Here is a 27,782-nt window from a genome sequence, read left to right as displayed (position 1 = left end):
AACACCCGCAAAAACTAAACCGAATTAAAAAAGAAACAATCATATTGATACCGTAAATCTAAACATAATGGCTAACGGAACGCATCTTATATTCGAGCACCGATTAATTTTCCTTACGAAAAAAAAAAACAAAAAAGAAGCAGACACAAAAAACAAGGCATATCAATTAAGAATACAACACCCTCACACAGTTACCTGATCGTTGCTTTAAAGTCCACACAGAATAATAACTCTTATTGAAATATAGTTTAGATTGGATCTCGTGTGTGGTTTTTTGCTTAATTGTATGAACATTAGTTCGCGGGAGTACTAAACAATAGCACTTGGAGTAGGAAATAAATGATCTGTACATTTCTATTGTTAGTTTTGGCAAACAATGGGATGCGATACGGTTACCGTTTTTTTAGATTTCGTCAGTAATGATGGGTACATCCTTCTGAGGGGATGGGTTTTGGCAGTTACGTAAGGCGTTGCATAATGACTGCAACTATTTTATTTTTAATTTAGCTTGAAAGTATAAAAATACTGCATAAAATACAGATACTGTGTATATGAGGTTTTAAAGAACTCACGTTTTGAATTTTCGGTGATGTACCCATGACCGTTTTTTTTTAATTTGAATCGACGTACATATTCTTTTCAACAACTGTAACATACAACAAACTTCAAATAAAAAGACTGAGCCTAACATTATAAAAAAATTATGAGACCAAATGACAGTTATTCACTTAAAATGAAAAAAAAATGGTTTATTAATACCGAAGTCCTGTTAACCTCCTCCTTTCTTTATTTAGTTTAAAATTGCCGTTTAAAATACAGACAAGACATTATGATAATTTCGTGCGATTTAAAAAACATCTTAATTATTATGTATAATGTTATTCAAAAAAGCTGTCAACTTACAAATATTGACCGGTCAACAAACATTTATTGCGAACAAAATACCGTATATCTAAATTGAAAACAATTTTTCATTTATACTCTAAACAGTTAATTAAAAGAATTTACCTAGATTCGTATACAAAATAGACTAATTAATATCAAATATTTGACACGGAATGAGACCTACAACGCATTAAACGAATTTAAAATGATAATTCGTATGTTAATGGTAAATAATTATAAATTTTATTAAAATTATTGTAATGAATTTCTTCGGAGAAATTTGATACTTTAGTGCCAATTAGGGAACGATAATCATTTGGAAATGAATATAATTATGTTTATGTGTTTCTAGATGAACATAAGCACTCAAAACATGCCTATAAATTGCAAATTCTCAAAAATACCAGAAAGATTTTATCTATAAAACTCTAATAAGTTAGGTAAAGATGTTAGAATTAATTCAATAATTAATAAAATAAAATTAGAAAAATAGAGCGTCTTAATGACTGTCAACAGTAAAAATAAATTCATATTTATTACGCGAACCTTTACTAAAATGTGATATCCTAAATAATTTAAAATAATACTGGCCCCAAAACTGTTCCCCGAGAAACACTTACTAATCGTTATAGCGTGATTTAATACTAAGTCAATTTTGTAACAGTTAACTTATTAAGTCATCATACTAAACTGAACATAATTGTGTTGAAAAAAGATAAGTAGTGTTATTTTCAATGTAGGTGTCAGACGAACACATATCATTCAATCGAACGCCTACGTTATAATTATAACAAATACAGACGTTTTTCTAACCAATTATATTAATCACAAAGACACGCTAACCGAAAAATATACAATATTGTTATTATACTATCGATTCGAGGTGAGGTGAAGTTCATATTTCAATCAATTAAAAATTACCAAATCAAAATTAGGTCTACATTACGTATAAAAGCCGCAAACCGAAGCAAATGAACTAAGCTTAGCTCGAATTAGTTATAGGTACAGGACTGCGATTCGGATGATGTTTCCACGGCGCTTTAGGTTTAGCCAGCGACCCGTTGCCTTCCCCGAGGTAGATGGTGTCCATGAGTATTACCAGTCTTACCCAAAAAAAATACAGTTGCAGCCGGTTGTAAATCGACATAACCAAAATAACATTTTATACAAGTGCTCTAAACAAAAAGCGATTGTAACTTATCTTTGAGTAGTAATCTACTTAAATCTACGATATGAATTGACTAGTTTAATAAGGTAAATTCGTCCATACATAATTCGCATTCCCAACAAGTATTAAAGAAACTAACTTCTTTATTTGTCAGAATTGTACCTCAATAATAGTATAACAAGACACGAACATACTGACGGTTAGTATAAAATTACTGTAACGGTCATCAAATCGTTAGGATTGAAATGGCTGATGACATCATGAGAATGATTGGTAAAAAATATGATTATATCATAATACAGTTACGTTGAAACGGTAGCGGTATGTTTGTACATGAACTGGGTTTTAGTTTTGAAGTAGGTGGTTCCATAATGATGATGTATGATGAAGATTTGAGTATAGGTGAAGATTTTTGAATGATAGATGTTTTTAGGGGTGGTGATGTAAATGGGCTAGTGGAAAATGATGATATTGAAGACATTCGATCATGTTGTTGCTGTAGGCCAGCACCTTTAAATTAACAGAAAATCTATTGTCCTTCTTATTATGATGCAAGCAGTAAATGGCTTAAAGCGGCATCTCCTCTGTAAACAACATGTCCCAAAGCAGGCTAAAACAGCAAAATTGTAAAACAAAAAAGATCAAATCAAGACATCCCGTCTTAAAACATATTTTTATTTTAGATAGAGATCAGTTTGTATAAAAGATAAAACTATAGATAATAAAATAAATGTACCTATTTTGCAAGAACTGAATAACAGAAAATACGTATACGATGCTATAAAAGAAAATGAGGTATTAACTTTTAGTAGAAATGCTTGCAAAGCACAGTAAAAGAATATTTTTGCATTTCATGCCATGAGAAAAACATTTAAATATTACTATATTATTGAGTCAACAATATTTTTTAAGGAATTAGTATTTATAAAATCATAATATGTATAATGGGTTTAAAATAAAAACACACTTACAATAAAATACTTGATTGTGTTACTGATTCTTGGATAAAGTCCTAAGATATATTTCTTTGTTCAAGACGCATAAACGTAAATAGCTTCAATGCGTTTTGTTGTGCAATTATCACATTTTCTATTTTATTACCTTACCTACAGTAATATGAAAACTAGGAGCACGTTTTGAATTGACCTATAAAGCTGAATGGAACAAAATATCACAGTTAAATAAATACGTATTAAGCTCGTAAAAGCTTTAGCCGCTCAAGTCGAGCCAAATAAGGCCTTAAACGCTTCAACAAGTTTAATTTAAGTGCGCTAAAAAGCGGGGAATATGAGGAATACAGAGATAAAATAAAACTTTATCGGCGTTTTAGTGGATTAAGGAAAATACACAATGGGAATTTTTGTTTTTAGTATTTTCGTAGGTATAATAATAAAGCTGCAAGTTATTAAATATCCAATGTAAAAAAGAAGTTTAAATAAATAAACTAAAACTGTTGTCAATCTATAAGGTAATAGTGCTAATGATCGTGTTTAAGATAGTACAAAAACAAATGACTAATCAGCATAATTGTGTATAAGGTAACAAGCGAAAATACAAAGAAAATTAAACAGTGCTAAAACAAATAAGGAATATGTAAAGTGACTCCACAGAATGTAAATGTTCTCGTACCTAACGCAGTACAAAATGCAGGAAGCACAGAACTCAAGTTTATTACTTGAATATTAAGATACCGTTATTCGGTAGAATAGTAGACCGAATATATTGCGAAATTTCTCAAGATTTTCCACAAATACTGACAGTGGTTGTGAAAATTTCTGAACATTCAATGTATTAAATTGTGTGGGAAGATTATGCAAAACCTAACATGTTATTGTTCCTATCAACAATCGCTTACAACACACTATCGGAATTTATTACCAAGTTATGGATATACTGGCTTGCCGTTGGCTCCTTGAATTGAAGGATAAATCCAAAATTACATTGAGTATTATTGAAGATAAGGAACTACTGACTATAAAGCATTTACTGAATAATTTTTTAGATGATCGGTGGCATAAATAATAAAATAATAAAATATTGAAACAAATAAAATCTTACTGAATTGGAACAGGATTAACTTAGAAAGATTCATGTATTTATAAGCGATACATATTTCAATGAAAAATATTATTTAGTCCCGTTTTAATTAAAGCCGGAAATACGCATTAAGTTCAGTACAGAGGTTATTAAACATTAATAAGGCAGCAAAATTGAAGCATAAATCAAGGCCTTGTTTATATTTAATCATACATCAAAATTAACTCCATCCGATTGTAAAACAAATATTGGGCAAGCTTAACAAACTCCCAATCCAAATAGCCCTTTATAAAAATCAAAACTCAACGAAAATAAATCACATTGGACTGAACAACGTAACGAATTTCAAGTTACTCAATTGGGCAACAAAAACCAATCGACCAATGTACACAGTCCTTTTGCCTCCGTGAACGGTACATGGACTCACGTTTCGGAAATTAATTCGGACAAAATACTCGAAAAGGGTTGGAGCTAAGGAGATCGTTAATGCTGGCAATTATTTCGTCATCCGCTCGTAAAGAAATTCCGACGACGTTAACCATTTAATCAGCACCTTAACTGTACACCACATTCTGTTTCTGAGCTTTTTTGGTGACAATAAATATTTCTGCAATGTAAAACGGCCAAAAATTTTTGGTATTTTAGAGCATGAAGTTATTTCTTATAACTGTTATAATAAACATGCCAAAAAAGGGCATAATCAGAAAAAGAACATAAAGACGTAGACACAAGTCTTACAAAATACATGAAGCCAATCGAAAATAATCAACTCGAATAAGATTCAATGTTAGGCGAAGATCTTTTCATGGTCCATTAGATTCAAGCGGAATCCATTTAAACTTCGTCTGCTATTAAATTAATCCATTCAGACTTCGATCCCTGCAGACATTTGATTTGGAGCTCGGATTATGAGCTTGAACCTTTGGACAGCTTAATGGGCAGTCCTGAAAGGCACTTTAAAATGGTAACTTCATTTGGATGAAGCAAGTATTGTTGAAACCCTTGGATGGATTGTTTCATTTTTTATTTGGGTTATCGGCTATCTTTATTTTAGATTTTGATTTTGATATTATTGCTCGATTTTAATTTTTCAGAGAATATTTTGAGAAACTTTAAGCCACCTTCAAAATGATGCTAGGTGAAGCCAATAGGCTATCTGCAATTGTCCTTTTTGATGCTTTTGAGTCTTAGAAGATTTTGATAAAATCTGGCAATACACAACCTTATATAGTAACTTAACTGACCACAAAATGAACAAACAAAAAACCAAATCCAATCAATACCATCAACAAAGGCTGACCAATGAACGTGTTTTAAATTACTCTCCGTACCGCCAAACTCATAAATTCGTCCATTGATCAACTGACTCGACCAAGTAATAAAATACTCCACAAGTGGTGTTGTCCATATTGGCCGGTGCCAGCGCCCAGCGGCCATGCCAAAAGTGGCAGTCGCTCGCCACACCGCATCGGTTCCCAAGAATCGTTCATACAGAATCAGGTCATTCGTCACGGCCTTAATGCATCGCGAACAGCTGAACAGATTCCAAGTTAGAACACATACAGGGTGTATTTAATTTAAACATACTTGAGGTTTGTTTTTTAATTTTAGCTTTGATGGTTGTTTTCCTGTAGTGAAGTTTATCTTGATTCGATACAACTATTCGATTGCTTTTACGGAAGAAGAATTTAGTAAGTAGCTGGAAAAAAATGACAATACTGAATGACTTATATGTACTCTGATAAGTTGCAAAAAAAAAAATTTCGGACTCTGTCGGGCATGACAAGAGTAAGAAAGTACAGTAATAATTCTTAAATGAAAAAAATAAATCTATAAATAAAACGAAACGAAATGAAAACTCTGATTCCAATTTTGTATTGGTATCAATCACATCTTTTCAATACCGCCAAAAATATATTTTTATGTTTCAATGGTTGCGTAAGTTCAAAGGTAGAGCAAAGAGCCTTCAGACTCAAAGAGATGAAAACCAATATGATTACCTACTTAGAAACTCGATCAACCTTGATTGAACCTTTCTTAAGATCGATAGCAAATAGATTCAGTCAAAGTATTCGTTTGAAATACATGCTTGAACTCAAATACGATGTTTTGAGGAAACATATAACTACAAATTGAAATCTATTTACGTTTGAACTTGAATTTAATAGATTTTATGTGAATAGGCTTCTTCTTAATATAAATTTGTATTGACACGTGTAAATTTGTCGTGTTTTAAGTGTAAGTATATCGGGAGCCTAGGTCAAATAAAAAATAATACCTATACTAATACATAGCTAAATGAACAAAGTGACAGCGATAATAATTAGTAGCAATTTTATTTATGAACAAAAATCTTCACTATACAGTGGAATCTCAAATCACATCCCTTTTCTAACCAAAAAGTTTCGTTCATTCCGAATATTTCGTTTCCCGATACGAGCAGTATTTTAATCAGTGCTCCGGACATTTGCTGGTTTGAAAATATTCCCAAAAAAAATATTCTGATATCAAAAAAATCTGGAAATTAATACTAGCAGGTTATAAATAGCCCGCTATTAAACTACCTATAAATACATTAGTTACTAGACTACAGTAACTCTAGTTAAAGTATCGAGATCGCGATGAATAGCGTCGTTTAATTTTACGCTACTTGAGGTGGTCGTGCGTGCCCATTGTTGGGGAAACATGATTGGACATGTTGCCCGTTAACAGTTGCCCCAACAATGTCGGAATGAGGTATATTGATCTAGATCATGGACACAAAAACCTGTTCAATTTAGGCTGTTGATGTGTTACAAAAAACAATTTTGTGAATATTAATTGGGAAGTAATTTCGGATTTTAATATTTTTTTTAACTTCTTTTCTTCGCTGAATAGACGTGAATAGTATTCAAAACTTGACTTAAAGTTAACGCATACATTGTTTTATTTGGTTAGCACCGAATAACTTAGTTCGCAATATTGTTTCAAGGATTAGATTTAAACTATTTCATTGTTGTTAAAAAGCGCATCTCGCCATTATACTTTTTTTTTCAGTCAGTTTTTTCAAAAGTTCAGTATTTTTTATATAATATTTCAATTTCAATATTTTAACTGACCTTGTTTTATTTTAATATACATGTAAAAAAACATGTGATACAAAACACACACTGCAATTAAACCGGGCCACCGACTAACTTGAAACCCTGATAAAAATTTCTCCAGAAAATGCATTTATGGTACATGCAAATAGTAAAGGTAAATTTTTGGCTTTATGTAAATGGCGACACGCCTGTACTCAGTGTAGGGGACTATATAGGCTGGTATTGTATATTTACGTATTAGTATAATATCATTTTAACATTATTTCCTGTAGTGTTTTGTGAGACACTGTACTATCACATAAGTATAACATGTACCTGTAATAATTGAATAAATAAAATAAATACTAATAAACAAATTCCCAAATACTAAATTACAGAAATAAACACTTCAAAACAACTTTTCAATTATTTTATGATACTAATTAACTCCAAGATCACAAAGAGACTCCTACTCTTCCGACTATTCCCTGTATTTATTCAAACAAATAAAAAAAAGCAATAAAATCGTATCGTCCAACAGCGAGCACGGTATAACCGTTGAATTATACTGCATCTGAGTGAGCCGCGAAGTGGAGTAAGCAAACGACCGATGTTTTCACTATCGTTCACTGTACAGTTAGCTTGGTGCCGGCTGAGGCAACGACGTATTAGGCGGGCTGCAAACACAGCGAAGGTACAGTGACTGGGAATGTTGATGTTTAGTTAATGTTGTCAGTAAAGTAATTGCGTGTCATTTTTTTTATTAAAATCATTGCAATTGAAAAAAAACTGAGTTTTTTTTGCACATGTAATTAAAATTAGTATACCTATTTGTACGATTATTATGTGGTTATCTACGTAAAACTGTCAACATAGAACACGAATCGGGGAGAATTAATTGTTTCAAATAACATATTCTTGGACCTTTTCTCTTCTTGTACTTCAACAATACTAAAATTTGATGAAATGACATAGTTAATTTAATCAATACTGTTTTTTGTAAGTCAGTTGACCTAACCTACCTTGCAAATAAATTAATAAAAATAACTTACTACTAAAAATATGAATAAAAAAATATTTATTCCATTTAAAAAATAATTTATTTCACTATGCCAAACCTAAATAACAAACAGACTGCGACAATTAATTACAAAAATAAACACCTAAATATTTTTTGTAAAAAAACCGTAATTTAAAAGAAATTCCTTACACGCAGTAGCGGCACAACTTTACATGCGGACGGTCCGTTTTCACTATCGTTTGTAAACAGTTACTTGGATAAGGCTGACTGCACACCGTTCAACAGAAAAACAAATTATGCTTATTTTAAAACGCCAATCACGATAATTTATGTTGGAGTGTCATTAGTATTGATTGCATCTGTCACCAAATTAAGCTTAATGCATTATAGTTATATTATAAGACTTGTATTTTACAAGGCGTCTCATAAAATGTGACATTTATTTCTTATATGAATCTAAGATTTCTTTCGTCTGTTGTTATATAGCTAGGTAAACCCTTCCTTCCTTTTTGTATAACAAATTGGACATTGTATTTCAAGTAATTTTCAGTCTTAAACTACACCCAATTTTCGACAACATGACTTAGGTAGAGACAGAGTTTTTCAATTAGAAACAATGCTCTCCGTACAAATTATAACAATTTAGCTGAGAAAACTTTTGCGATAGCGTTTTGTTCTCTGATTCAAGTTTCGATCCCTGGTGGTTTAAAATTCCGGTCCAACTTTAGATTAGCGACGAAATTTAAATTTTAGAGACACAACATTTAGCCTTAAATCACTCAAGTCCCAGAGATAGACAGTGATGAATCGTGAGCTTTAGAAACACTGGATGGTCTAGGAATACTATTGCAACGAATTATTTATAACACCACTTAAGTTTTCGTATAAACACTTACGGATTCAAAGATTAGAATGATATACTACTTTTTATTTAATCACCGCGCAAGAATTAAATTAGTTGTTTCTCATAACGCCGACAAATGAGACGAATTACACACGACATAATATATATATATATATATATTATTATATTATATATCATATAAAATAAAGGACCCTACTATGTTTGCAAAGTTAGAGCAAAGTTCTTAACTTTAATTCAAGAAAAACGCGTATCTTTAAAGGGTCATAAAAATATGTTTATTCATGAAAATTCTATTCTAAATAAAATTCTCAACGTCACGTGAACTGGATATAAATTAAAAGCAAATCTCTTAAGCAGAGAAATATACTTTGTAATGCAAATTCAGCTTAATGTTAGCGAAAAGTGTTCCTTAGGCTCAGTGCTCATTAGTCGAGGTATAGCCGTGACCACGCCACGTGCCTGCGGTTTTGTTGACGGGATTCAGAAACCGCGGAAGTGTTTTTTTCTTTGATCTAGAAACTAGACTGAAAATAAGTCCTACGCTTAGAAAAGCGAGTGAAAAATTCGAAATAAATGCAGTATTTTAATTGAGTTTGCTGTTGTTTCATGTAGATATTGCAAATAATATTGATGGCTTTTAAAACATACCGGGTTGCGCTTTTCAGTTCTATCTGATGATATATTGTTGACAATAAAGTGATAGTTTCGATAGGACATTTCCAAAGAAAGACATAAATCTTTTCCATACATCCAAGCGACTTTCAATATGTGACTTTGCTTAAACGTAAGCACCGTTTTATGCTACCTTACCTCACCACCGCAGATACCAATTAATAAAACAATAATTTTAATGAACTAAAGAACAAGATGTATGAAACTACTCAAAAGCTACTGTTAGAACTATCTGAACACAACAACTAAATCCTCTTCAATATACCAACCAATTAATTTTCCGGTTAATTTAAGAATGAAGAACTTCGTCCAAACAGGTTGTGCTAAGCAGGTGCAGTTATTAACTTGTCTACATTCACACTTACTGTATTCAATAATTACATCGCGTTTGAGTGTTTAATGGATATGGACATTGATATCGGTCGAACTTTTGAAGTTCGTACAGAACATATATACGAACGTATACCTACTACAAATAGGAATAAATAATTATAATACTAAACCTCATTGTTCACAATGAGGTTAGGAATATGAACGAATAGAAACTATAGTTGGTAGGGATTTTTCTCGACTTCCAATCGTTAATTATTATTATCATTATCTAATTATTTGGCATACCGACGTATTTATCAAGCTCACCTGATCAGACCGAAATGGAAAGCGAAAAATAATACAGACAATTATTAAAGCAAATTTAGCTTCCAAAAAGGACATCCAACACCAAATATTCAATGTGCAACTAGCCTTAACACCCATAAGAATGGTGCTAAGGACTTATAAACAATTTTCGCGCTGTTTATCGCTCATATTATTGTGACTTCAAAAAGTGGGGCAACTGAGATATCGTTTTATAGGTTGCAGTAGTTCCGAGCTAGGATTTTACTTGCAATTATGTTTCGTAATGATTTATTATGAACTTTATAAATCGTTAATTGAGATCTTTGCGTAAAACATTGTATACTTAACTATGACATTGCCAGATACGAATAAAACTACTGAGAAGTATTTTGTTTTGTAATTTCGCCTTTTCCTGACGTGTATGATATTGTCTAGTAGAAAGACGGCTCCTAAGAGTCTACAGATCTCAATTCGTCTTGTTTTTATGTGTGATGATTGGATGAACCAATATTTTCGTCTTTTCGTCCCATAAAAATGTCATCAAGTTTGGTTTAGTGGTTTTTATTTGAAGTCGTTTGTATGTTTTTAATTTTGTAAAAATAATGTTATAATTAAATGTTTAAACACGTTGAAAATACCAAATCCTCATCTCATGACACCTTGGCATACCGAAACTACGAGCAATTTAATTAAATAAATAAATACAACTTATGTCCATTCACAAGTTTCACAAATTTATCTTATTCTAATCTCTTTTCCTGAGCATCTAACATTAAGATACTGTCGCGAAAGCGTCCTACCTGTATTACCTATTAAACAGAACATTTACCGTTGTGAAAGCGAGACATAACGACACGCAGTATAATGCCGTCTTGCTCCCACGCGAGTAAAAGTCCTGTCTTAATAGCGATGATACTAGAGTACCAGGATATCATGATGATCAAGATGCTTATGTTTTATGGCCGCGGATATTCCCACGACACTCGTTATCACGGCTGGACACAACCTAGAAATTATGTAGGTGGTTCCTATTGTAGGTTTTTGTAGTACTTTCCAATGCTAGATGTGGTTTGCTGCGATTGCAATCGATGTTATCGTCTTGGACTAATTTTTAGAGATGCTTTAAGTTTTTGTTTGAGATTCTTTCATTTTTATCGAGCAAACGTGACGTGGCTACTTATATTTTTTGGTTAGCATAGCTTAAACAATGAAAAATATTGTTTTAAATTTGCGTGTTTTTAGTCCGGGAATCTTTGTACAATATAAAGCCTACCTTTTCATCGCGACTTGATAAATGGTCTAGAAAAGGATGAAGGATAATTCGTACTTAGGAAGTCAATGTAAATAAAAAACCACTCATATATTTATCTTTAGAAATACAACGGAAAATATGAACAATAAATCTTCTCTTATCTCAAAAAATCTTTCTAAATCTAATGCAAATCCATGGCTCGGCTGTGAAAAATCATGATCATCATTCTCCTGTTTCTGTCCCATTTGTTTTCTGTTTCACGTTATACTTTCATTCATCACAATCAGCCCTTTTGAAGGGAAAATTTGTGCGAAAATAAGTTCCTGTTTTTTTCCTCTACTATCGTATCTTTCAAATGATTTTTGTTGTTTCATTTGTCAATGAAATTTATTAATACCTAGTTTTATAACTAGAAAATATATCAGATAATTTACGCAATTTACCTTCTAATTGTTGTAGTATTGTAGTCAATTGTTTGTCTACAACAATTTTTAAATACACACCTATTTTTGTCAGTCGACATTCTTCAATGACAACATTCGATTTACAGATAAATACATATAAATTGGACTCTAAGCGTCGTCTAAAAGTACCACTACAAACCTACCATTTGTCAACGTATCCCCAAAACAACCTGTATAGGAGAAATGAAATATGGGTATAATTATACAATCCAAAAATGTACGTGGAGTTCCAAAGCTGTCGCTGATAAGAGTTGTGATTGATCATGCCTGAATGATGGATGGTGACCTCCCAAATGACACAACTTATGTAAATCGGTCTTATCTGTTACGATATATTATTTAACCAGAGTTTTGATGTATACTTTGTGTTTGGTAGGTTCACATTTTTTCAAATAATATATTTTTATCGTTGGTTTGGTGATTCGGATTGAAAGCTTATTATTTTAAATTGCAGGTAAAGGCATATTTTGAATGAATTATTTTATGGTGAATATTAAGTTTCTTTAAAAAAAACTTTTTAACAGCTGATAAATTATAGTTAATATGAAGAAAGCAAAAATGGGATAAACTATTAAAAACGTAAAGGAACTGATGTAAAGGTGATGTAGTCATTAAGATTATTAATACCTCACTAAATCTATGCTTTTTATATCCTTATTTAGTTTTAACACGCAAGCCTTGCCAAGACGGATGTATCGTCAGCAAAAAACTTGAACACCATCAAATACAATGAGGTACTATTAATATACTTATATATTCGTTGATTTGCATTAATGAAAGAAGGCTCTGTCCAGAAGTCATCCATTTATTGGATGGTATTTATATTATAATTAAGCATTGCACTTGAGGTCACTAGTTGTATAATCTAACGTTTCTTAAGCGCATGTTTTAGGACTTCTAGAAATAAAAACATTTTGATACGGAACCGCTTCTAAAAGTATTCTTCTGGACTACTAGCACTGTCACGCATCACAGACCCTGTAAATGCCATGCGTGTTGAGATGCTATGCTTTGTCACATACCCAAATGCATCGGTTCAGGTTAAGTCAGTAAGAGTCTTAGACTACCCCCTACCTCCCTCAAGGATGTCCATGACGAATCTCTGAACACGAGAGAAACTGAACATTGTTGAGTCATTGAGTCAACATTCAAAATTTGTTTAGCTGGATACGGGTTCTGACCGTACCAAAATACCTATATAAACTGCGCTTAAGAATGTAATTAATTGCCAAAACTAAAACTCAATATTTTAATTAAAAATCTTCAATTTATATCCATAAAGAAATGTCAGGATTTTAATCTTAAGTATGTTTTTTATTAATTTTTTAATTAAGTAGTTTATTTTTTAGGAAACGACACTATATTGTATAATATATTAATCTAATTTACCTACATATATTTGCTTGTGTGATCAGAAACTAGTTATGTATCTATAATTATGTTTACAACAAATTAATTAGCTGCTTTACACCTTTAAGTAGCACGAGACTGAACGGCGGTTTGAATCTGATTGCCGTTTTAGTATTTGATCGTTAGAATCTTTGTTTACATTTTGTTTACTGAATATTTCGTTTTTTACAGTAACAATGCTCTTCTAAATTAATATATTTTAAAAGTAAATATATACATATATTTTTCTAAAAAAAAAGTCAAAAATTTTAATTTAGTTAGCAGCAACCTAGTTAAAAACAAAAACTGCCGATGACTGGCCAACAACCACCCCTTTTCCAAGCAATTGGCAACAAATTGATTTCCTCCGCATAACTGCCGCCTTATACAGAATGGCAATCAGCAATTGCCATGATATAGAAATGTCATGAAAGTCGATTGATATATGTTATCATTGACGTGTCTGTTTGCCTTGCCATCTGATTGACATGTGTCGGGCAAGCAATTCTGTTAAGTATACATCAGCTGTTTTTGGAGTCTAAACGCTCTTCGTATATGAAGGTCATTGGTAAAACAATAATAGTTTTTGTTAACGACGTATGAGCCTCCTTTGCATGGACAGAAAAGCAGTTAGCCCAGCAGTGGGATAATTACAGGTTGGTATTGTTAATTGCTTTAATATTTATTTATGGAAAGTTGATGTTTGATAAATGTAAAAAAGACACTTTCTTCTTGCTTTCGGATATAAGAACTAAGGTTGATGTTCCAAAAACCAAAAATTTCTTTCAAGCTATCATTTTTACATATAGATCAAATCACATATAAGAGAATCTTTCTAAATACCTATGCTTCTACAAATTCCATTCTAATATGTATTTTCCCAATAAACCTTGTACAAGATACCAAGTATCGAACAAGAGCAGTTGAAAGCTCGCAACGAATATCATTTATCCAATCCACTTGTTTATTTATACTAAAATCAACACTGAATTGTTTCCCTTATCAGATTTATAAGTGCATTCTACTTAATAACCATGAATAAACACGGTGCCCACAATGGCAGATAGCGGGCAAACCCAGGGGTTTATCTAATCTCATTTGGTACAATAGAACTATTTCAATTGTACGTCTATTGCTTAGGGACTCACGTGCGAAATAGTTTCGGAGAGCGAGAATTGGAGCTCTTTGACTGAAAATCTGGAGGGATTTTGGAACAATTGAGAATTTTGGAGATTTTTTTCGCCCGTCAACAATTGGACTATTTGTTGCTTAACAAAGCTGGTTTAGGTTAAATTTATATTGGAACGTAAGTTGATCTATTGTTACAAAATAAAACAACAATTAAAAATAATATTTGCAAGGCTGATGACAAATGCAAATATAGCCGTACTTTCGAAAGTGATTCCACATTCAAGATTGTTATTATTGACTCAGTCTTATTTATTTTATACAATTTCTAAATCAACGAACTTAACCACGATGAATACATTTTTAGTTACCCAAACACTTAACAAACAAAAACAAGTTACATTTCGCACTTACTTCAAAATTGACTTTCAAATGCACTACACGATTCGAGAAGAGAAAACTTAGATAAATTCATAAACACTCCATTGGAGATAAGAAGCCCGTTTGTATCAACTTATCAATTTCTCCTTCTAAATGCTCATGTTTCTAGCGATTGGCCGTTTTATCTAAACCAACGATCACTTTGCTTACTCCGAGTAGTTTGAGTTGGTAAGTAAACAATTATGTTAGCGTTATGCAAAGTTTGTTATTGGCTGATCCAGCTGGCTGTGTGTGGAACTGTCTACTCAACTCACCCATTTTCTCGTTTTCACCTTAATGAACTGGGAAAATGTTTGGATTATGAGGATTTAGGGAATGATTAGGAACAAGATGTTGTTGTGTAATGGACCGTAGTTGAAGATTTTGGTACATCAAAATATGACAAAAAAATCGATTAAATGAATGCTAAGATTCTAGAAGATTACTTTTTAAATTAAAAGCCTAAAAATGGCATTTCTCAAATCGGTGTCACTCTTCGAATGTTGGTTGAAAAACTTCAGATTTCAATGGAAATCACCAACCAATAACATAAAACTTATAAAGATGCAATATGGCAATTTCGAAATAGACCAACATTAATCCCAGAAATAATATTAAAGTTAAAGATTCGACCATAATATAGGTGAATGACAAATAATTTATAAATAGTTTAAACACTACCTTATCTTAATGAACGATGAATGGATCTCATCAATATTACCGATAAACCATCGTCGTTGACGTAAGTATAATATTCACAAATGAACTCAATTAAGACAGAAACGTTATAATCGAAATCCAATTTGAATAGGACCGTTTTAGTGCAAATTAAATTTATGGACCAGAATTTATGATGATCGAATTTATATTAATACTGCTACTAATTGGCACATTAATAAACTGTACTTTTAGCATATTTTTAATGTTCCAATAATGATCCCTAGTTATATGGGAGGTATTGTCATTAGCAGTAATATAGGCATACAATTTTAGTCCTTAAATATCTCTATGATCTGATTCAGTTGTCTAATCATCCATACACAAGTACTTTTGGCATATTTAAAGTCACTTGATTCCCGCAGCATTAGAACTCTTCTTACAAATAAAACAAATTTTGAAAGCTGTCGTTCCCAGATTTAAATGTAGAAAAACTTTTCGAACATGGCGTTTAATGTACTCACTAGAGATCCATTTCCACGGTTAAACTTTTAATGAAGCCTGTAGCAGACGTGATCTAGAAGATTAAACGGGTAACATAGAGTATATAGCCCAGATAATGTGTGACAAATGATGTGTTAAAATGAAAGATGCTGTAAGTGACAAATTATACCCGTTTGTTATTAAAATGTACGTAATTAATTAACTTTAGATGAAAGAAAAGAACAGAAGGCTTGTTTTTGAGCCAATTATAAAACAGGAACATAATTAATTAAACGATATTAAAGATAAATGTATGAAAGAGCTAATTTACACACAAGTATTGGAGACTTATAATGAAGAAATACCAAAGGAAGAAGATATAACATCTAATAATGAAATATTCGAATACAAAACAAATGATAGTCGTCAACATCAATTCCACGAAATACAATACTATTCAGAAGCGTCAGAAATGATTGAAGAAAATTACTTCATAAAACATGATGAGTTATCACTTGATAACAAATATTATAGGGAAACTAGAATAGATTGTATTATTATAATTGTGACTGTTTATTGATGAAGATAATAAATAAGCAAGATGAAGGATACAAACGTTTTTCAAATTGATTGCGGTGGTACAGAGGTTCGCAACCTTTTGTTGCGTTGGAATATAATCGACAGTTTGAATTGTAGAGAATTGAGACAGGGTTAACGGTCTATTCGTAGATTTATACCTTTATGTTTCATTATTATATGCTGTAGGTCTGTTAAATACATTTTTTTTATCTAGCCCACTGTGCACTGGCAAAGGCCTCCCCCAAATCCTTACACGATTCTCTATTCTATCCGTCATGGAACCAGCCCGCATGGTAAGCGTTAAGGTCGTCTCGTAAAACTTGAAATAGTATCGATAAGAAGTAGACTAGACGACATAAAAATTACCATTAAATGAAGTAACCAAAATCGCTTAACCCGTTGTTGAGAATTCGCTAGCAAACAAAAGAATATTTAAATTATCATCGAAGGTTTGCAACCACTGACTTAAAATAATTGACAGGCACTTCATGAAACGAGGTCTGCCATAAATATAGTCGTCTATGATTCTAATCAAGTTGCGTTAGTGAATAGATATAAATATGAAATTCGGTCAATGCGGATAAACTCGACGAAGATCAGAAAACTCAAGACGATAATAATATGCCTTTCTACTCATAAACAAAATAACATCGATCGATAGGAGAGCACTGACACTGACTATGAATCTATGTAAATACTTTTTTAATGAATTAGATGTAAAATTTTAATTTGGTTTGAATGTTTATGGAACCTACGAGGTGCATCTTTTCTTCTGTTTATTGTGACGTTGCTAAGTTACACAAATGGTTGTAAAATAGAAAATAATCAAAAGAGATAAAAAGCCAAAAAAATGAAACTGTAAACTACGAGTCGGACTCGCGACACTAGGGTCCTGTACATATAGGCTAAAATACATATTGATGACCGTAAAAATAGGTTTTTTGACCTCGACTTTCATTTTTAGTCTTTACTGTAATTGGCAACAGACTAAATCTGTAAAGATAGTATATAGGTATAGTTACCGGGGATCCTGAGATTCGGCCTTGTGAATTATGTACGGACAGACGGTATATTAGCGGTAATCGAATGTAACCGAAAAGTGAGCTTATATACTTAGCTTTTCGTGAAAACGCAATCAATTTATCCCCTCACTATAATCACATAAAACTGCTTAATTAAAATAACACCTAACTAAGATAAAAGCAAAAACTTAATTCCGCAATTCCCGTGGTATAAACAGATGTTAACAAAGAAAACCAACAGAGCCTTGAGCTATACATTATACAAGTATGCCAGCACCTGCCATAGCGACCTAACAAGTACAGCGAAGCCAACGAAAGCGATATTTGACACGCATTTGTGCGATAACTTAATATCAACCATTGCTTGTACGTTGATGGTTTGAACGTAGACCAGAACGCAGAATTGAGTAATATTAAGATTGCAGCAGTTAAAGTAAATATAAGAGAAAGATTAAGTAGCAAAGGTGGTAGTAATGAGGTATTTCAAATAATTGATCTTAGTAACGATGCGGGTTTGATGTGAAGCAATTTTAAACATAGTGTGGAATAAATAGAAGAAGCAATTCTCGCTGTAGAATTAATTGATTAATTCCAGGTACATTCTAAACAGTCAAGTTTAGTATTAGAGTTTTCTTATAAGGACGTAAATCCATAAAGAATACCACTAAATCACAATCTATTCCCAATAATATAGAGCTAAAGAAAACAAATCCAAAACTAGAAGAAAATCGGAAAATTTCAAACAACTTTTCACAGAAACTCGTACGTTACCGACAGCTGTAAGACAAGTCCATTATTCAAGTAAATACTTTGTATCCCCACAAAGGAGTGAAAACATTTGAAATATAGCATGTTACTAACATTATGGAAAACATAGTCTTGAAGTATACTCAGAATAGACAAGTCTGCATTCAAATGGGGCACGAGATTTTGTGAGACTTCTTCACGCTCACCATTCCATTAGAGAGAGTGCTTTGAGTGAAGACACGTAAATCGTAAGAATATGTTAGTATGCGAGATTTCGAACCTGGAAACTTGACTTAGGAAATCAGGTCAAACCTGAGCATAAAGGAAAATACTAGATGAAAAAGTATGGTTGAAAATTTTCAAATATTGATTTGACTTTTGGGGTTGCCTGTATCAAATTAGATCAATAAAGGGTGACTGAACAATGAGTGAAGCAGATTCTTAAAAAATAATAGATCATATTAATCAGCACACGCTTTAGTAACTCTTTCTATCTAATATTCTTTCTCCCATTGTAATGACTTTTTCATCCAAAATGCACATGCTGACACGAAGAAAACCATTACTTGCTCGTCAATTCCAACAGCATGAGAGGTTCACGACCATAAAATATAATTAGTAAGTAACTGTCATATTTCGTACTCGATTTACTACAAAATATAAAGTAAACAAGTCTTTTACACCTGGGATTGATGGGCCTCGTTGGTGTCAGTCGGTCATTTCGCCGACAAGAACTTTCGTGCCGGTGAAACTGTTTGCACATCTTGCGGAAATCCTACAATTACGCCCTACAATGGAAGTGGTAATAGCCGAGGCGTCCGACGACTTCAATACTGCATTGATTGATATTTTTTGTAGGATCTGCCAGACAGGTGTTTCAATCATCGAGGAATACTTGGGTGAGTGTTGGGACAAATCAATTGAATATTCAATCAACAAAGACAAGTAAGGTTCGAGTTAAAACAAGTTATGTCTAGAACTATTTCGTATTTTGTTCCTGTATTTAGATCAATATGTTTTCAAGTCTTTGTGTGTAACAGGATCGAATATTGTGGTGTAAATTGGGAGTACGGATCTGATGTGGATCACAACAATTTTGTTAAAACTGAGTTGTTAAATGGTAGATTTTATCAAATTAGTTTCTGATTTTCCCCGTCCATCAGTCTTATTGAACTCCTAAGCTCCTAAACTATGTTTCCTCATATTGTGACTACACAACAACTTTCATCAACGTAATCATATTCAGTTTCATTGTCAACAAATACTACCGGTACACAGTCTAAAGACAACAATTTCACCTACTTCCTAATATACTCCCTATTACGTAAGAGGTAAACTGACTTAGAGGAACTTTTACCACCAACGAAGGGCCATAAACTTTGTCCACGGCCCTTGCCGACACTTTCCACAACTAAAACTGTTTGCCAATCTCACGGACTTCCAGCAATTACATCCACAATCACATTTTCATCAGCTAGATAAGTCGCAGTTTCTCTAACATTATTGCCGACTATAAAAATAACACTATCTTTACTTGTAGTTGAGTTTAAACACCGTTACATGTCTAATGGTTTTAGTATTTTCATTTGTGAAAAATAATTTCAATCTAGCATGGATATTTACATTAGTTGTAGGCCGTTCTTTAACAAAAAGATCTATATTAATTAATTTTGGCACAAATTGATTACAATATTATACATAGTATGGTATGGGTTATTATTTCATAACGAATACTTTCATGATCTATTAATAGGATGTATAAAAAAACCCTGTCCAATCCTCCTTCAAGTGACATGGTAAAGGTGTTAAAAAAATATTTAAAATGTCTAGGTATTCATATAACATAACATATGCAACATATGCAATAAATGATTGAGTGTTGAGTATAAAATAATATTCTAAAGGAATAGCAAATACCCCTACACTTACAGCTTAATTTTAAGTAGTTATGTAATAGTGATAATTCAGAAGTTTTCAGTATAAGTAATCTGTACGACAAAATTTACTAATGATAACTTGATCTAGCAAAAAATCTTGTCACTTTTTAATCTTGCCATTAATAATCACAAGTACTTAATCATTATACACCACACAACAACCCTCTAATTCTTCGGACATGTTTTTAATACATGCTGTATAAATTAAATGGTCAATAAAACATTCCACATCTTCGTTAGTCCATTCCCTTGGCTCGCAACACAAGTGTCCAAGCGAGTAGATTTCACTCGCAATCCAGTCCAGTGGACGTATATGTTGCGCTTCTTACAATCCGCTCCCATTCACACTCTGAGCTATTATTTCCTTCCTTAATTACTGTTTTATTTGTACAGGAATAGAGATCTGTTTATGTCGGTTGGTGATCAAAATAGATTCAAAATTAAAGTCGGTTAAGACAGTCTGTTAAAAAAAAGCGAAAGAAAAAAAAGTTTGTTTGTTTGTTTTTTAAAGTTTGTTTACAATTAGTTTTTTTCAGGTTCACAAGACAAAATTTATGTAAAACCTTATGAATGAAAAAAAAAATCACCATTAGTAGACCAACATTTTATTTTTATTATTATTACTGTACTTTTTTTTTTATTGTTACTACTTAATATCTTCTACTTTTCAAAGTTGTTTAATTTTACTCCTTTTTATATAGCAATATTTTACCTGTGAATACTGTGAAGACTTTCTTTTTTTTGTAATTGTTGTGTACGTCTATAATTGATGTAAACACTAGTTTTAAGATTCGTATAATGTTTATTTTTATGTTGTTGATGTGCCTAAATAGATAAATAAACATTGGTAAAATCATCATTAATAGTAAAATAAAAACTGTCAAACTTACAAAATCTTATAAAAAATCGATGACAGCTCAAACCCTTACGACCTATTTTCATCCTTTCCAGTAAATACTAAAGAGCTTACAAGGTGTTAGCATCGTTCAATACGGGGTAAACAAAAACAGGTTCGACATAAGAACTCCTTGGTCCATCAATCATAGCAGTCTTGTCATTCGCAAGGATATACTCGGCGAAGTTTTAATGGAAACCTTACGAACAAACAAGTAGGTAAACTCTTGTATCTTGTGGAGTTACTTTGATGTTAAACGAATGCTTTATCGAAGCTTTAGATATTTTTTTTGTCTTTCTTTTCTTTGCTTTGATTACGACAAATGTTCGTGACGAGTTTACTTTTTTTGTGTTTAATTTCAGACTGAGGATGAGCAGCATCTTTTGTGTATTTTGTATTCTAATATCCAATATTTAATTTTTTTCTGTTTGTGTAATAGATACATGGAGGTACGCGAATGTCAGTAACCTTGACGACGTCTGTCGTAGTCGTCTTCAATTTCACGACATTTCTTCAATGTTTGATTTTGATAGAAGGAAATCGAATTTGTAGAGGTGATAGATCTAGGTCATGTTACTTATTGATACCAAAATCTTATCTCTAACTATTGAAAATAAATCTTGATTTAATACACTTTTGTACTTGCCAGATTGAACTTGAAGGTTATTACCGATAATAACCCTCAAGATATTTCGGGCACTACCGATAAATACGCGTGAGTAAACCGCTGTATCCTTTAATAAGTAGAATTAGTTTTCACAAATATAAGCAAAATTTAAACATAAACCGGGATAAAAACTAACTTCGCTTCTTAAAGGCTTATAACTTTACCTCACATGTAAGTCTATGAAGGTATTATTAAACTTTAAAAGAGTTTAACTGGACCATTACACTAATAACGCTTAGCTATACGTTTACTTAGCGAATTGCAATCCGGAGAGTACTTATCGTGCCGCGATGTGTTAAGTGTTATTGAACGGGATTATCGGTACTGGTTAGTAGAAAAGTGCTTGGTTTTGTGTGCAGTTGTGAGCAAAAGTTGTTGCTGAAGTAAGATGTGGCTTGTGGATGTTTAAGATTAGTACTTGTATAGTTTATTTTATGATTTATAACATGAATGTAGTTGTTCTTATTTTGAAGAATTCGGTTTTGAAGGAATTTGGTCTAGCTTCATTTAAAGTCGATATATTCGAAGATCATTTTTGTAACTTCCATTATCTTTTATCCTGATTTTTTCAATACTTTATCAAGATTACAATAGCAGCAAGTTTTGTTGATGGAAATAGTCAGCTGTTACAGCAACAATAACTTTTGTTATCGCTTGTACATCATTTTGCTCTGGACCGTATAAGACGATATTGACGAGTAGTCAAGTACTGGCAAGAGATTATTGGTACAGTCGGGACGTCAAGTGGACGAGAGCGCGATCGAAAGTGAAGAGTTTACAAAATAAACAACTTGAAAGCTTTGCTCTGTGACTGTAGGGGGTATAAAAAATTGGGGAAATGTTGGATAAAAAAATATTTTACTAAAAATGACAGAAGAGACAAGAATAGTGCTATTAATTTATGTTAAGAGCAAAAATAGTATTTTTCGCGAATTTATACAGATTTGATATTAATAGTCGAAAAATAATTTAGAGCATGTGTTATTCCCAATGTTAAATAACCTATCACAACTAACATAAAGATCACACCAAAAACGTAACATACGATTTCAACATTTTATCATTCAAATAAAAAAACCAAGCACACAAAACTACAAACTTCACAAAGAATCACAACTTCACACTTTTCTTCCAAATTCCTAAAACCATGGCTACACTAAAATAAGGGCCGCATCAAACAAATAAAGGCGTGTACCCATCATACGATAATGTAATGAAAGTGAAACCAACTCACTTTCCATGGCACGCCGTAGTTTGGGCCCAGAAAACGAAACGACGTGTTTCCGGATACTACTAAATTGTGGTCACGCTATTATATATAATTTTCTTTACGGATAATTACTCGAAATAATTTATTATGTTGTTTCGTTGGGTTTTTAGGTTAATTTGTGTTAGGGTTGACTTGGAATTTTTTTATCATAATTTATAATGTTGTAACAGATGTTGCGATAAATTTGATGGGGGACAAATACTACCGCCTAAACTGTTATACTTAATTTGTGTTTCTTTAAAAAGAAAATATATTTTTGTAGTATTTTTTTTTGACCGCGGATAATGCAAGGTGTTGAATAGGTATCTTTAGGCATTTTATTATTAGCTCCTACGATACATCATACGGACAAATCGACACGTCTCAATAAAAAAAAAACTTTTATATTTATAATCAACCTCCATTCATAGCCATTCCATCTTTTTACAGCATACTTACGTATTGTTACCGAAAAAACCGTAAATCACATAACCTCTCAACCGTTATTCGTAATTTACCGTTATTACGCAAAAAATACGTAAATTTATGGATGTAAGCGAGGCGAAACTCATTATTTTACATACAAACCCAATCTTTATGTGCCAACAAGAGTTATACGTTACAAGACGTATAGGCTAACAATGCTACAAAATTATACGTTAACAGTTAAAAAACTTGAACACTTAGAGCTCATCACACGTTTTTATATTTGTAAAAACGGTATTTTTCTGTTTTTCCTTGCTAAGTTTATGAACAACAATTATGAAGAAAATGGTCATTCTTCAATAACTGTGTCTTAAAATACTTAAAAATTACGTATTTTGTTTATAGTCGTAAGCATATCTATACTAATATATAAAGCTGAAGAGTTTTTTTGTTTGTTTGAACGCGCTAATCTCAGGAACTACTGGTCCAAATTGAAAAATTATTTCTGTGTTGAATAGACCATTTATCGAGGAAGGCTTTAGGCTATAAACCATCACGCTGCGACTAATAGGAGCGAAGATACAATAGAAAATGTGAAAAAAAACTGGGCAGGTCTAAATGGTAACTTATATCTTCTACCCACGGGGACGAAGTCGCGGGCAACAGCTAGTTTTTTTATAAAAGTACAGTAAAAATAACATCAATCAAAATTGAAAGGCTAAATTCCAGTAGGTCAAGTATGTGATGGGATGATATAAAAAAGGTACCAGTATAAAGCAAACAACGAATTAATATGTCTGTTTAGCAGTGGGCTTTAAAAGGCTGATGATCATGATGATCACACACTTATTGTTTACAATGTATAACGTAGTAGTTCTTCAATTCTTTTTAAACGACGTCCACAGTAATGATCTTAATCCTTGTATCGCAGGTATTTTCAAAAATATTCATACCACCAGCACAATGACACTCGTGGATCTCACAAATGCGAACCCGAGACATGACGCGAATAGTGTGCAGTGGTCTATACTACTCGACTATCCGTGCAGTCAGTCTATAAATTACTAGACTATGATACCTATTCCAATGCACAATTACAACAAGACTTCCTTCCAACAACTTGAAATCATTTACATTCCTTTTTCAGTCTAACAATTTTAAAATAATACGCTCTAAGATTTGTGTGAATATTCAAATGGGTTTCGCTCGTAAACACAACAGCAGAAGGAATCATGGCGCTAATGCGTTCTGTTAATGTGTAATACAAAGTTGCAGCACTTGTATGTAAAACTAATAAGGTTGCTTTCAATTTCTGCAGTTTATAAGCTAATTGTGATGGTTTACGGAGGCTCTAATGAGATATAAAGACTGAACGTATGTAGGTACTAGGTAGGATCACTTTGTGTTGTAAAACGAGACGTATAGAGGGATCCTTAAGGCCGTAGTAAGGTTTTGTATTTTAATATTTTTTTTATAATTTATTATTTTTTAAGTGTTAAGACTTTTTTGAAGTAACGGTAGGGAGAAAAGAACATGACAGCGGTGTCACTTTAAAAAATGCCTTTGCCTTTGTACAAAAAACTTATTTTTACTATCTATAATGCTTGCCTACAAACAAGCCCTGCGGCGTGCGAATGTGGCTTATAACAGCAAACGCTTGATGTCAAATAATAATACTTGTGTTTGAGAATGACTTCATGTGTAAACCTATGAAAAGTTTCGTTCCGAATGCTGATATTTTAGATTTTTTGCGTTTTCAATAAAGGGAGAATATATGTATCACAAAAAAAAACTATTAAACCTCTTAAGACCTTTGCGAGTACCACATTGCCAACATTAGAAGATTTTTAAAACGATATACATCTTAAACAAAAAAGCATCGTCACCAAAAACTCGAATTAGATAAAAGTGTTTTTATCTGCGAATAATCAAAGTGTCTTAAGTTCTTTTTACACAAAGAAAAAGGAAAAAAGGAACTTTGGTAAGCATTGAAATATCGACGCTGTAATTTCGCTTTCGTTTCAACAATTTAAAACTCCTGACATTTCTTTTGTACGGTTGAAAAGAAAATAATCGAAGTTTTGAAGAATATTTAATAAGGCGCCGTAGGAAGCCAGAAGTAATAGATTTTTATGTTCTGCAGATGGTACCTAAAATATTTTCAGTTTGAGTAAACTGCTAATAGAAAATTATATATTGAAATAAATTAAATATGAATAGAACCTAAGCTGTTTGAGTGTTTCCGTAATGTTGTTAATGATTTACAATGTACAAAGATGAAATAAATGTACAAAGTTGTCAATAACCTACAGGTTGGTTATAAAATAAACAATCTTCTTAGTTAAAATATCACACAAAATTTTCATCATTTAAGTTTTGGATTAAAAATTGTTGCATTACTATGAAAAACATAATAATTCACATTTATAAAAACATACAAAAAAAACTTGTACTTAACTGTAAGAAATGTAGTGTTCTGTGACAGTATACATAAAACAAGACAAATAAAATTTGACACAACAAGTACAATATGTCAAAGAAGATCGAAAGTAAGTGTTAGGTACTTACTGACGTGGTGTCACAAATGATAAATGAGTGAACAGTCGCTTGATTACGCGTTTACTACTCATTGCATGTGCAACCGATAATGTACCGTTAGGCTGAGGTTAGTTTTGTGTATGAAGGATTGCAACGCATTGCCATACACCGACACAAAAACTGGGATGACGTAGCATGGCGGTTTAGGTTTAGTCAGTAAGACTTTGACACTATAATACCTGAGGGAGTCCATATGGATTCCCACGCCAAACCACAACAGCACACTTATGTTTGAACCTCAACAAACTAAAATTGAATGAATTAGCTTCCCAGTTTCGAAAACATTTCCTTACATAACAAATACACGTAAAAAATAATGATTTATTACATCAATAAATCATATTTCCTTATAGTTTCCAACAAATTTAATTTCACCCCTTCCTATCGACTAGACTCCGATGCCATAGAGTTGTTGAAGGACACTATCGGTTGCCAGCAGGAGCGCAATCAAGCGGGAAATAGTGCAAAGTGATGCTTACTGTAAATTTGCTCACCGTTGCCCGCCCGTGGTGCGGGGCGGGCGGGCGCCGACAGCGCTAGCAGCGCCAGCGCCCACCACCATGACATCACAACCACACCTGGGGACAAAAAACAAAACAAAACGTTAGGAAAATATCTCAAAATCTTCATATTTATCTTAAAACATTTATTTGTAGAAAAGCCTGTGCGGCGATCAAAAGGTTTGAATAAAATACAATTAAATAAAAATATAAAAATAAAAACCAAAATTCTTTACAAATCAGAATGAACCAACCATGTGAACAGAATGAGACAAATCTAAATTTAGTATTTGAGTAAAACCCCACCTTTGAAAACAAATTTTACTAATGATACATATCTAATATAAAAATAATTTCAATATCATCAACAACTTCTATAATGAAAACAGCGTTATCGAAATAGAAAATACATAACAATGAAAATTAAATTAAACTCAAATATCTGCGAAGCAAAATAAATTGAAAACACGTTTTCAGACAATCCAAACCGAAAATGAATAATTTAACAGCAATTTGGAGTTAGAAACGAAACGGTTAACGCTGAATTAATAACTCAAATAAAAAAATAATTAATATCCTAACTGGTATTATTTCATGTAAAATTAAAAAAAATACTTCGACAATTTTTTGAAAGGAAAAAGGTCTCATACAATAAACTGTAAATTGAATATTAAGTAGGTTTCCTAAGTGTCTGTAGGTATTCTAAAGCTAAGTATAATATATGTATCTAAGGATAAAGAAGACGGAAGAAATCTTTGTGTTGAGGATTCTAATGATACGACGTATAGCAAAACGAATTTAGACAGAGCATATGGTCGACTTATGCAACAGACATGCATAGATATTCGTAAACTCTAAAAACACGACCCATTTTTACAGTTGCACAATAACAATAAAAAATTTAACATTAACAAGTCACTAACGATTCTTGTAACACATTGCGTAAAACAAAAGATAGCAGAACGTGCAATTTTCTCCTTATCAGTGTAATAATAAGGAAAACGACCGTTTTTTTAAAGCTGTCGCTTTCTGGCACCTTTT

The 27,782-nt window shown here is 32.3% G+C and overlaps 1 protein-coding gene across 1 annotated transcript in view; it reads right to left on the bottom strand.

The window, feature by feature from the left end:
- The window catches only part of LOC113505414 (serine proteinase stubble), a 145,314-nt gene that overhangs the window by 25,998 nt on the left and 91,534 nt on the right, over window positions 1-27,782 (bottom strand). The window contains exon 3 of the mRNA XM_026888086.1: window positions 26,721-26,819. Within this exon, the coding sequence (XP_026743887.1) occupies window positions 26,721-26,819 (99 nt within the window). The remainder of the gene's footprint in view (window positions 1-26,720; window positions 26,820-27,782) is intronic.

This window comes from Trichoplusia ni, chromosome 25 (assembly GCF_003590095.1).
Source record: "Trichoplusia ni isolate ovarian cell line Hi5 chromosome 25, tn1, whole genome shotgun sequence".
Classification (NCBI taxonomy): Eukaryota; Metazoa; Arthropoda; class Insecta; order Lepidoptera; family Noctuidae; genus Trichoplusia; species Trichoplusia ni.
Note: the sequence above shows the minus strand (reverse complement) of the source record. Positions and strands in the feature narration are given on the sequence as shown.